This window comes from Osmerus eperlanus, chromosome 9 (genome assembly GCF_963692335.1).
Source record: "Osmerus eperlanus chromosome 9, fOsmEpe2.1, whole genome shotgun sequence".
In the NCBI taxonomy this organism is placed as follows: domain Eukaryota; kingdom Metazoa; phylum Chordata; class Actinopteri; order Osmeriformes; family Osmeridae; genus Osmerus; species Osmerus eperlanus.
The window spans coordinates 8,467,766-8,480,035 of NC_085026.1; the positions used below are offsets into that span (position 1 = coordinate 8,467,766).

Sequence of the window (12,270 nt, forward strand, 5' to 3'; positions counted from 1 at the left end):
GGGACAACTTCTCCTCCACCGAGACCACAGAAGAAGACCCAGAAGAAGTAGTTCTTAAATCTTCACAACGTTGTATAATTATGTAGCTTAATGTTCCTGTAGATGTTCCGTAAAGGTTGGTAATGAATATCACTTCAGTGAATCCTTCGAAATAGCACTTAGGAATGGCTGTTGGAGAAAGAACAGTCTAAAACGAGACAATAGGGTAAGACGTACTGTAACCTTGCCTTGCTACTCTCTCGGGGGTTGACAAGATCAGTGCTATGGTTCGGTGATGGCTGGGCAGGTCATGTGAGCGCGACGGAGGAACCTTCCGTCACACGCTTCACACTAAGAGGCTAGCAAGAGGACAAGCTGTGCTGACACATTGTCGTTCTGGACTGCAGCTCCTCTAGTTTTATTTGATTGGCTTTAACAGAGACAAACATGGACAGAGCTACCTGATCATCTGGACAGGCAATTATCTATTCTACAGTAGATCCTGTTCCTTCTTTTGTCTCTTTGTTGGTCGTGAGCAAGCAAAGTAATGACTTGTCTCTCTGGGAGAAGAATGAGGGAGAATGGTTTTAATTGGACAGTCTTGAGGACTGGTGTCCTTGCACAATGTGTATACTTCATAAGTGGACAGGAGGAGAATGGTTGAAGTCTCCTTGTGTGAGATGAGCACACACAGAATCTTGTTCTTCATCATTCACCTCGAAAAGCACATTAGGTCTCCACATGGGGCAGCTTCTCTGGAAGATGTGTTCTGAACGATAATGGGCTACCCTCAGCAGGTTGACAAAGTCTCATCTGTTTTTTTACATGACAGAACTTAAACTTTGGGTATTTTTTTCTCACCAGTCATTAACAGTCTTGTTTTGTGTAACAAATCCTACAAGAGTGATATTGGACTTTAGAAAGCTTCTCTCGTGGAGGAGGTATAGGCCTTTCAGGACCCTGCGGAGGAGGCATAACAGCACGTGTTTCAATGCCTGATGGTCTGTGTAATTGGACCTGAAGTAAAAGCCGCCTAGCTGAACTTTGTAATTGCTTCGTTATCGGTTCAGTCCTTGGTACACAGCATAGCCCCACTTCCACTGACTCCCCTCTGCTTTTTTGTTTAACTAAGAACAAAGTATGTCTACAATGTTGACATTTTTTTCCTGTGGTAGTGTAGGCCAGCTCTCCACAGTTCATTTTAAACTTGTAACTGACTGCTATGTTTTCTAATAAACTCCCACTCCCCCTCGTGAAACTAGTTAACTCTTTGACCTCATTAACACAGAGGTCCAATTATACTGTTTTTGATGCAGTAATAACTCAAAACTAATACATAAAAATATATAAAATGGGCACAAATTACATATTTTAAACATCCCTTTCTGATGTTTTCTTGTAGCCGAAGAGCAGCCCTCAAATTCAGTTATTTTCAGATGCAAGGTCTTTTTAAACAGAATGAGGAAAGAGATGGTTGCAAGCCAAGGTCATCTACTGAGACGAGGTAAGTTTGTGGAAAATTGAGTCTGTTATGTCACTCAAACCTAAACAGCAGTTATCCTTTCATTAAGTTTACTTCCTTCAAATGTCAGTATATCAGTGTTTATGATTTATTTTATCCGGTTTCTGTTCATATTTTTATCATGCTTATGATACAAACAATATCATACTTATGATATTCATAAGCCGTGCTGTCATTGCTTCGGTAAAGAGGTCTTGACAAGTATAGTTCTGTTGAGTTACGTTGATTCACATCATCTTATTTACAACTTTCCAGCTCAAACAGGGATCCCACTGTGATGGGTTCACGGCTTGTTCAAACACTGGGATGGTACAATGACACAATAAACAGAAGAACTTTCTCCATATTATGTTCCATATACATTATGTCATGTCAGTTTGATTGTTTACAATGATGTGATGCATAAGATTCCAAGTGTTAAAGTATGATGTGCAATGTTAAATATGTATTTTTCTGGACATGTATTTAAGGATAAGCACTTTAAAATAAAAAAAAGCAGTGGACGTGAATAACTCTTAGCAATTTAGCTGTCAGGGGCGCGTATCTCACTGTCTTACATTGAGGACAGAGTGTTCTGTGTTTGTTCACATTAGCATCTTTGGTCTCTCACTGCGTCCTCTGAGCTAGCATAACAGTGACTTCACTAAAGGGCAGCTCGGTAGCCACAGAATCTGGGTGTGGAAACAGTGTTTCAGAGGAAACCTTTCCCTTTCTTCCCCCTAATGACCTCCAGTGTTGGAGGATGCTGTTAGTTCAAACAAGCCCTTTCATTTTGGAATAGAACATATCTGGGAGCTCAAATATATAAAGTAACAGTACGCACATATCCTGTGAGGGCCAGGCCGGGTTAATGTCAATACAGTAATGTCAAGCTTTGGGTTAATGAAGTAGAAGAAGGGCTGGGAGGGGGGAGGTTGTTTTAGGGAACATCTACTACTTCTGGATTGGATTTGACGGTTAATCTGTAAAGAAGAGAAAAAGTGCTGTCCTCCATGCCAGCTGGGGAGAAGTTCTCACAGCAATGTGTGTCAGCATGATGCCCCTCTGTTGGAGAAGGGTAGCGTGTTGGAGAGTTTACAATGAACTATCTATTACTTGGAATACCAATCTTGAGTTGGCCACCACAAGCAACAGCTTGTCTCCTATTGTTATATTTATTGCTCTTGATTTATTGATCTGCCCAAGTGGTCACTTGTGTGTGATTTGACTGTAGTGGATACATTGATGTGTGGTGTTGAGGACGTCTGGCTGACAGAGTTGTTCAATATCTCGGTAATTGCTCCTGTGTATGAATGACAAACATTTGTCGGTGGAGCCCTGATACAGTTACAAATGCATCACACAAAAATCTTCCTCTCTCTTTCCCTCACGCCTCGCTCTCCCTCTGTTCTTGCATGACACACTCCACTTCCAGGTCCGAAACAAAAATGGCAGTTGACTCGCCAGCTGATATGAAAACTGTCTGATGAGATGTGTTTAAAGTTAGATTAGCAGGCAGTGCTGCAACTGCCCATAGAGCAGATAATCTCCCTCTCTTTATACACCCCCGTAAAGCACGCCCCTGAGCACCATCCTGGCATGGGATCAATATGATAATTCACGCCTTCAGATAATGGGATCTGATGTGTGTGCGCGTGTGTGTCTCTTGTATACAAGGCTGTCTAACTGTGTTTGTTTTGGAAGCACTCCCAACCGGATGCGTGAGGAAAATGTAGACTGACAGCCACCCCCCTTCGCCTTCAGTGGTCCTGACAGGCCCACGTTGATTACCATCAGGCCCTTCTCTCGTCACTGCAGCCTTGTGGCCTCATCTCGTGATTAGAGGCTGAGAGGCTGGACAGGGGCCATGTTATGTACTGTACAGCCCCTCCTCCCTATGGGTTTTGTTCAACTTTTTATTTATTTATTATTATTTCACGTCTCAGGACGTGTCACAATACAAGGTCTTGTCTTTTGTTCTGTCTGCTGTTTTTGACAGTCCCACCCTTGGTATCACGTGGGCGTAGAGAGAACACATTCTTCCTGCGTGGCTAGAAGGAGCGTCCTGGACGTACGCTACAGTAGGATGTAGCCAACAATGAAGACGGTCAGATTTCTTTAACAGGACATACTGTTATGTCTGTTATCTGAGATTAACCAGATAGAACGTGGGCTAATGGTGTTGTTGCCAAAAATCATTGTCTACAACCTTCGTTTTCCTCACTAGTGACTGCTGTTCGGAATAGACTTTTGTTCAGTTTGTTTGAAAAAGGACACAGTAGCTGTTGTTTGAAAAGCAAAATCCCTGGCTCTCCCACCTCCTCTGTGGACCGTCTTAGACATGAGGAGGCCAAACACCTCCTCCTCCTCCATCCTCTGTTTCTAGTATCTTCATGTCTCTCAGCCCCCTAATCAGCTCTGCAGAGGAAAGGCACACATGATAGTCGAGCAGCACTCTAACCCTTCCAGTTTTTAAATGACATTCACTTTAGGGGCAGCCCGCACCACAGCTAGGGTTGAAAAGAGTGATCGCGTGCGTGTGTGTGTGTGTGTAGGATGGAGGTTGAGAGGAGTGTCAGGTTGAGAGGAGTGTCAGGTTGAGAGGAGTGTCAGGTTGAGAGGAGTGTCAGGTTGAGAGGAGTGTCAGGTTGAGAGGAGTGTCAGTCTCTGGGCTCCCGGGGAGGAGGAGGGGATTAGGAGGGATCTGTGTGAAGGTGAAGAGGTCTTACTCTCTCTCTCCCTCTGCTGCTTGGAGGTGTGTGAGTGTGCGTGTGTGTTTGTACAGCACAGTAGACAGCCTGCTGGACATGTGTGGGAGTGTGCATGTGTTTCAGAAACAGCTGTCATACAATAGTATGAGTTTCTAATCACTTTCTAACAGGTTGTGATGAACAGTTTCTAAGATAGGATGCAGATTCTAATTAGTAGGAACTACTCTATTGTCAATAAGGAGAAAGTGCTGATTGGCATTACAAGTACATTTATTTGCTGGGGGATGTTTACTCCTGTCGCTGTATAGTAGATCAACGGAGGAAACCTTCACTTTGCCCAAAAGGTAATCAAACACAGAGCCTTGAGGGAAGGGCATACTGTTATCTCTAATCGATTTATTCGGTCTGGGAAACTTGCTTGAAGGAAAGGGTTTGTTTGTGTGTGTGTAGGAAGAAAGAGAGATGGTGTGAACAATTTGGACTTTAAACAAAGTTAACTTCTTTTGAAAGAATGCCAGCTGGCCTCTCCATCTGCTGTTGGACTGTTACCGACCCTGCATAGACCTGGCCCATCCGATGACAATGAGTCACCTCATCAGTCAAAGTGGAGACTGGGAAGCGAGTCTTAGTGAACACACTGTGTTTGTGGTCGTTTTTAAAAACCTCTGAAAGCAAGCCACGCTGATGTTCCTGTCGCATGGCGCTGATGGCGTCAGTTACATTGGGCTCCATTGTCCCTCCATTGCCAGGCTGCTGAGAGACGCACATTGTCGGACCAGTCTGTTTCGGGCGTGTTTATCTCTTGGTCCTTTGTTCTTACCACAAAACCAAACGAAACAAAGAAAATAAATTTGGGTACCAGTCCTTTTGTTCCATTGAAGAATGGTTCTGTTCTGAACCTTGGTACATTGATCAGAACATCCTCTTTGTCTCCCGGGACAACCGAAGCGGACGAGCCTCGCCGGCGATGGAAGCGGCTTCAAACGCACAATGCGGAAGGTGTCCTCAGGAAATGACACGCTGGTCAGGATCCAGCGAGATGCAGGGCACCGTGCCAGAGAGAAAGCTTTGAATGGGAAAAGCGTTGGAGTTAGTTTGGAGTGCCTCAACCGGGTTAGCCTAGCGTGATGCTAGGAGGGAAAGCGTCAGGGCACCAGCCGTGCTGCCAAAGACAAATGGCTGGTCAGAAAGTTCCTCCTCAGCGCCGGGGTGGGTTATGGCTTCTTTATACACACAGCCAGCCCCCAGCACACACTCCACCTTCATCAATCTGATCTGAGCCGAGGGGGGCAACTGGGAAACTGGCATATTGGATTTGGGGAGGAGGATGAGAGGCCCTTATTGAGCACCTGGGGATGGTTAAGAGTGGTGTAAACTAGGAGTGGTGTCCTCTCAGCTCACTGTGGGGCCAGCAATGGAAGGACGTTCAAAAAAGAGATTCAAATGGCAGAAAACCGAGTGCTGTCGTAGACTGATGAGGGGGGGTTGGTGCCCACTGGGTTTCTGACAGAGGTTAATTACGTTGGCTCGCACCTCTCAGGATATCAGTCTTTGAGAGAAATTCATTAGCCGGCTTCCCATGACTCCCCTGGTCTCAACACGCAGTGTGGTGTGTACACCTCTTTTCTCTATAGCACTTTCACTCCTCTCTGACAGAGGGGGCCTGAAGGGATAACTGCAAGGTAAGGGAACAGGTGGCTTCTAAAAGTTATTCATTAACAGTGATGAGTATCAATAATGAGGCTTCAACTTTACACCTTTGTAAGGTGTATAGAGCGTTTGTTTTCTTTTTTTAACCTTTTTATTCTCTGTCCTTCTCATTCCTTCTGTCTTCACCCTCCCTCCCTCTTTCTCAATCTCCCTTCCTCTCCCAATCTCCCTCCCTCACTATCCCTTTCCTCACCCTTCATCCCTCCATCTTTTCCAACACTCCCTTCTCTCTCCTTACCCTCCCCTCCACTCCCTCCTCCAGGTAACAGTATACTCCACACTGCGGCGGGCAGCGTGACCAGCGCTGTGCAGAAGGCCAGCCAGGCTCTCAACGAGCGCGGCGAGAGGTTGGGCCGGGCAGAGGAGAAGACCGGTGAGATGAAGAACAGCGCCGAGCAGTTCTCAGTCACGGCTCACAAGGTGAGGGCGCACGCCGTCCAAAATACTAACATACAACTCCAGAGCCCCATGTACCAGGACATACATTCTCCTTAGTCAGTAATACAACTTTTTAATTTACTTTCTTGGAAATGTAAGCTCTCGGTACTAAAATGATACACTCAGCAAAAAGATCCAACAATGTTGTTTAGTCCTGAGGTAATGTTGTACTGCCTAGGGCCTTTACTGGCAAGCTCATTTATGTATGTCAGGATTTCTTCCTCTGCCTATTTTCTCTTCATCCACTCTTCACTGCATGTGGTTCTCTCTCCTTCTCCCTTCTGATCCGTTCATCCCTGCCCCTTCCATGTCGGGATGTCAAATTGCACGATGCTTAACGACGACATTGACATTATTTCATTTAGCTGAAAAATGGAATCCAGTGTAAAAATGGAAGCCATTCATGCTTCTAGTATGCATGCCCGCCATCCTGATTATTCCTAACTTTTTAATGGCGTACTCAGTGTCACTTCCACTGGTGTCCGGCCGCGGAGGCAAAGTAATTCGAAATGAAGCCGTCGTCATGAAGAGAATGGCTCGAGTGATGAAATATGAATAATGCATGGCCATAACGATAACGGTTGTCTAATCGAAAGCCTTTCGAAAAGTTCTGTCTCGCCCTATGACTTCTCTCAGATAAAACTCCAGCGGTGCCAAATTGGAAGAATGCAGCAGTGCGGGAACAATTTAGGAAATGACAGTGCTCGCCTATGTCTCTCACCCAGCGAGAGAACGTCTGTGGAACTCAGTCGTTTTTTACTCCCTTCCCCGTAAAATCCTAGACGTTAAGTGCCTCATTTTGTGGCCTGTTTAACTAATTGGTTTGGTTGCTTTTTGTGTCAAGATTCACACAAGCGTTTCGTTCTTTTAGCCTTTGTACAGGAGCACAGCCTGTCATATAGACCAGGTGACAGTACTGCACTTACAGTGCTATTGTTCAGTCTGACAGATTTGACAGGATGCCCCACCAGGACAAACATGCACTGTCTCATATGACATATGAACATGTCATAGCCGTGCTTCCTCTTGTGGTCTTCTGGTTGCGTGCTCTGCCATTTTTAAACGTACGTAAACAAACCTAAATACATCAGCCTGTCTGGCTGACATCTGCACATTTGGAGCCTTGCTGATTCCAAATGTACAACCTCCTGTGCTACTCTGCTGCCCCCACCTGGAATTTCTGCAGATTGTTTCTCTTTAAAATGAACATATAAAGCCCTGTATATAGTATATAATTTAGCATGTGTGAGCTTATATGCACTTGAGTGTACAGCACATGCACATTTGTAATTGCTTTGTGTGTATGTGGGGTTTGTGTGTGTGTGTGTGTGTGTGTGTCCGCTCTAGTTAATAGTCCCGCTCTAGTGAATTAGATTGGTGGCCCTGGCCTTTTCCCTAATGAGCTAACTGTCAGGCCCGTTAAAACCCTTGTTAATTAGATTAATGAAGTCACCGGGTGCCCAAGTCACCGCCTGAATAAAAAACAAGGGCCAGGCGTCTTACCATTGCCAGAGGACTGAGGAGACCCTAATAGCTTCTCTTCCTCTCGGACAGAGAGGACTGTACCCAGAGAGGCTCTGCATTACTCTGCCTGTGAGATGTGTGGCCCCTCATCTGGTGGGCTCAGGGCAGAAGGATTGTTTAGCTGTCTTGTCTGTCTCTTGCTCTCTCTCACTCTCCATCTTTCTCACACACACACACACTTTTTTTGCTTGTTGATGGTTTTCAAAATACCGACAAAGGGCATTTACCTAAAAATGGACCTTGCACCGTTTTGTAAAAGCATCCATAGTGCGATAACTCAATTTTTCTTTCCTTCCTCTTCTGCTCTCTCCCTCTTTGTCTTTCCCCTTTTTGGGGTTGACCCTCTTTCTGTCTCCCTCTGTCTCTCTGTTCTCTCTTTCCTCAGCTGGCCATGAAGCACAAGTGTTAGACCTCTGGCCAAACCATCTTGGGAGGGACAGCCTATCGCCAGGCGCCACATTGGACGGATCTCGCATTTGATTCTTTTTACAATTTTTAATATGATTACTTTTGTTAACACTTTAATTTGATGGGTTGTCCTTAAAGATGATGCGACGGGGCCTATGAGCAGAGAGGAAGAGAGAGAGAGAGAGGCTGTCGAGATGATCGGTTACCGCTCTACCTCCCTCTGTTGGTGGAAAAGTACTGTGCTTACTTCCTGACCCACCAGGCACACACACACACACACACACACAAACACACACACACAGACACATTTAAGCACCACTCAAAGACAGCTTCCAGGTCTCTAGTTGAACTGTCACTCTGAAAAGAAGAAACTGGGAAACGCCATCTGAAGAGATTGGTGTTCCCTGTGGCGGCATGGATGAAGGATAACAATGATTCTGCTTTCTGATGTCTCCTTTCATCTCTTAGAGTAAGACGTAGGGTGAGATTATACTCTGTATGTGCGGTCAATTTCTCAACCTTTTCTTTTCCCCAAACGAAACCAAACCCACTCTGTCCACAACAAGCATTTAGACAGTAACGCTGGTTACATTTCAGAAGTTACACATTTAGAGACGTTGTTTTGGCTCAAAAGATTCAACGTGTATGTTGTTAAGTAAGACATGTAGTTCAGTACCATTGTGCATATCAGCTTCTGCTGTTGTAAAAAGCCTACATGTGTAACTCTATACTACCACTATTATTAATGTCAACGTCAGTGATTTAAACCACCCAATCGACTCAACACTTTGATCCACACCACAGTCACAACTTGTGTATTTGATTGCTTGTTTTACCCAAACGGTTTTTTTCTGGTGATATATTCTGGTGATAAACTAAACATTTGGTTGATCAATAACATGCGTCTCTGAAAGCAGCTTTGTGTTGTACTTCTGTTGTCACCTGCGCTCTCACACTGGCTCTGTAACTGTGGCTTCCTAACTAGTGAGACAGCAACGCGCACACACACACACACACACCACCCTCACACCCACGGACATGTTGAGACTCTTACCATTTATGTTTGGATTTAATATATTTGATGTTGCACTGACGACTTGACCTTGCAGAGCACTGCTGAGTCCTCTCCTCCCCTCAAAGTTCCAGTTGCCTCAACTTCTAATCTGCTTCAGCCTACACCTAACAGTTTGGATGTTCATTGTTTTTTTAATGAAAAAAATAAATATTGAAACGCAATTTCTGTTATGTTGCATTATGTCTGTTTGACAAGTTCAAACCTTTATATTGTGTTATTGTCTCGTTAGATGTCCTCATTGAATTTTGAAGTAATATGTTTTAATCATGGCACAGTATTTGAGTGTGTGATTTTTAACATCTACTATCACCACTAATAGCAATGCCAGAATGTACAATTTTGGCTTTTCCTACCAGTTGTGCAGTGATTATGGGTCAGTGCCTTTTTTAAACCCAGTATGTCACCATCGCGGCCATCTTGTCCGTCACTGTACATGTTTTAATTTGTATATTTCCCATGGTAACAGTGGTTGGTAACCAAGCGTGAAGGCTGAGTAAGTTGTCTGTCAGGTTAATGTGGGAGAGATGTGAGTTATTGTGGGCTGGGTTTAACAAATGTTGTCATGGAGACACACCTGCAGTATGTTTCAAGTGTTTTATAAAGAAGAAAGCTGTGCAACGTTAGAAATGGATTGGAAACTGTTGTAGTAAGGGGGAAAGACCACAATCGTAGGTTTACTGTAATCTGCAAATATTTTGAATGTTCATAACACTTCAAGCCATCATGTGAACTGTCTGTCATTTTCTGTCTTTTTACATTTGATGAGGACTATGACATGTCACCACCCGTAAATGTACATAATGAGAAACATGTCAACGTCATAAAACGTTTGTATTTAAGTTCTGTTTGGTGTTCTACATACAGTAGAGGATTGTACTATTTAACTCGAATAAACACCTACTTCTCCCTCTGCGTTTCATTACAATCTAACTGGTATTTTATTAAAATTGTTTTAAGTTTGGATGACACTGTTAAATGTTCACATTAATAAACCATGCTTAGGTCTTAAAGTGATGTGTCAAGTTTATGGCCCTGAACTAAACCAGTATCTGCAGTTTACAGTTTCAACAACAGAGGGCAATGTGAACAGTTATTTTTCTTAAATTCATGTATTGGCAAAGGTTTATTAAACCACAAATGAAAACCAAAGTGCAGTGGTGGTCAGGCCAATGATTTGTGGAAAGCAACATGTTTTATCCCACCATTGACAAAGGCAACGGACACTAACATTTGTCTAATATTACTTAATATTACGTCTGTCTGTGTAGCAGATTATCAGACCTGTGTCCTATGATGCTGTCTGGGTTTGGGTAGCGGGGAAGGGTGTGGTGTGTACTCTCTCGTGTCCTGTATGAATAAAGCCGCATGGGCAAAACGGTGACTGAGGAGGGAGGGGCAGTCTCTATAAACGAATAATTTACGTCAAATACTAACACACGTTAGTATTTGACGTGTTATTCACAAAGTTTTTCATATGTAACAGTAGCCTATCACCCAGCAATCCTACCACCCAGCAATCCTACAATATTCAGTAAAGGAAATCTCAGAAGCCTACCCAGAGTTATCTAAACACCAACTTTTATCTGTCTGATTAAGATATACAGGAAAGTAGCTGCATCTTCCAAGTGCTGAAACTCATGTTGTACCATCGCCCGGGACTGCGGCGTAGACGTTCGGTATTGAATTCAGGCAAAGGCAGCGCAATAAGGGAAGGAAGCGACCGCGGGGAGCCAGACCCCGAACCGGATGAAGACTTCAATTTGGTGGCGGAGGCAAGCGAGCGGAATTGGATCTTGTCATAGCATCTATATTATCTCCCCCCTATCGACTCTCCCTAATAGTTCTTTAATCCTGTAATTAATGATGCGTAGGCTGTGACAAGCGGGGAGAGGGAGTGAGCGCGGTAATGATGGAGGAATACATGATCTATCTTTACTGCCAGAGAGAAGGAACTAAGTACCTCATAAAACGCTCGAGCGCGGGACTCTGCTCCCGTAACTCACTCTAACAGACAGTGAATCATCGTCTGCTTCTCCCTAAAAACCTGCCCGTAATTCTCCCGCCGACACTCGCCCACCCTCTCAGCTTTGCCTTTCCCTCCCTGCCTTCTGCCCCCCAACCCGCCCACCTTCCTCAGGAGCCTGATGTGGTGCAAGCAGGACACCTGCTGAACAGCACCATCTGTTCTTTGCTGCCTGGTAACATGTTATAGAATAATATTTTAGTATGCCGATGTTCCTGTGTTCCTTGTTATTCCTGTCTCTGAAGACATGCATGTAAATACAGTCGTGCGTAAAGTTTACCAGTAAGTTTCTACTGTTTACCACTGGTGGAGCTATTGCCTGTCAGAAATGCCTTTTCAATTGGTTGGCATTGGCTTTATTGCTCTGCACTGTTCTGTAATGATCTGTTCAAGTGCTCATTTGTGTGTTATTTGACTGTGGTGGATACATTGATGTGTGGTGTTGAGGACCTTTGGCTGACAGAGTTGTTCAATATCTTGGTAATTGCACCGGTGAAAGAATGACAAACAGTATTTGACGGAGCCCTGATACAGATGCACAGATTCTCTCTCTCTCTCTCTCTCTCTCTCTCTCTCTCTCTCTCTCTCTCTCTCTCTCTCTCTCTCTCTCTCTCTCTCTCTCTCGCTCTCTCTCTCTCTACAGTACACCTGTTTTGTGGGCCCCATAGTCTTCCATGGTTCATAATAACATGCACACGACTGAAAACAGCAAAACCTTTGGATGACATACTTCTATGACACAGGACTTAACCCTTGTGTTATCTTCGGGTCATTCTGACCCATCAGTCATTGTGACCCACCGTCGTATTGCGACAACTTTACCGCATACAAAAACAAGAGTTGGGCTGTCTCAGACCCCCCACATTGCGAAGGTTAAAAGAAAATTATTTGTTTTTGCATT

The 12,270-nt window shown here is 44.3% G+C and overlaps 1 protein-coding gene across 3 annotated transcripts in view; it reads left to right on the forward strand.

Annotated features, from left to right (window-relative positions):
* The window catches only part of stxbp6 (syntaxin binding protein 6 (amisyn)), a 51,482-nt gene extending 41,230 nt beyond the window's left edge, over positions 1-10,252 (forward strand). For 2 of the 3 annotated variants that reach the window (XM_062468854.1, XM_062468855.1), the window contains exons 5-7: positions 1,382-1,483; positions 6,164-6,321; positions 8,249-10,252. In XM_062468854.1, the coding sequence (XP_062324838.1) occupies positions 1,382-1,483; positions 6,164-6,321; positions 8,249-8,272 (284 nt within the window). In that variant the 3' untranslated portion in view covers positions 8,273-10,252. The remainder of the gene's footprint in view (positions 1-1,381; positions 1,484-6,163; positions 6,322-8,248) is intronic. The other variant, XM_062468856.1, reaches the window with a different exon arrangement.
* Positions 10,253-12,270: the final 2,018 nt, after the last annotated feature.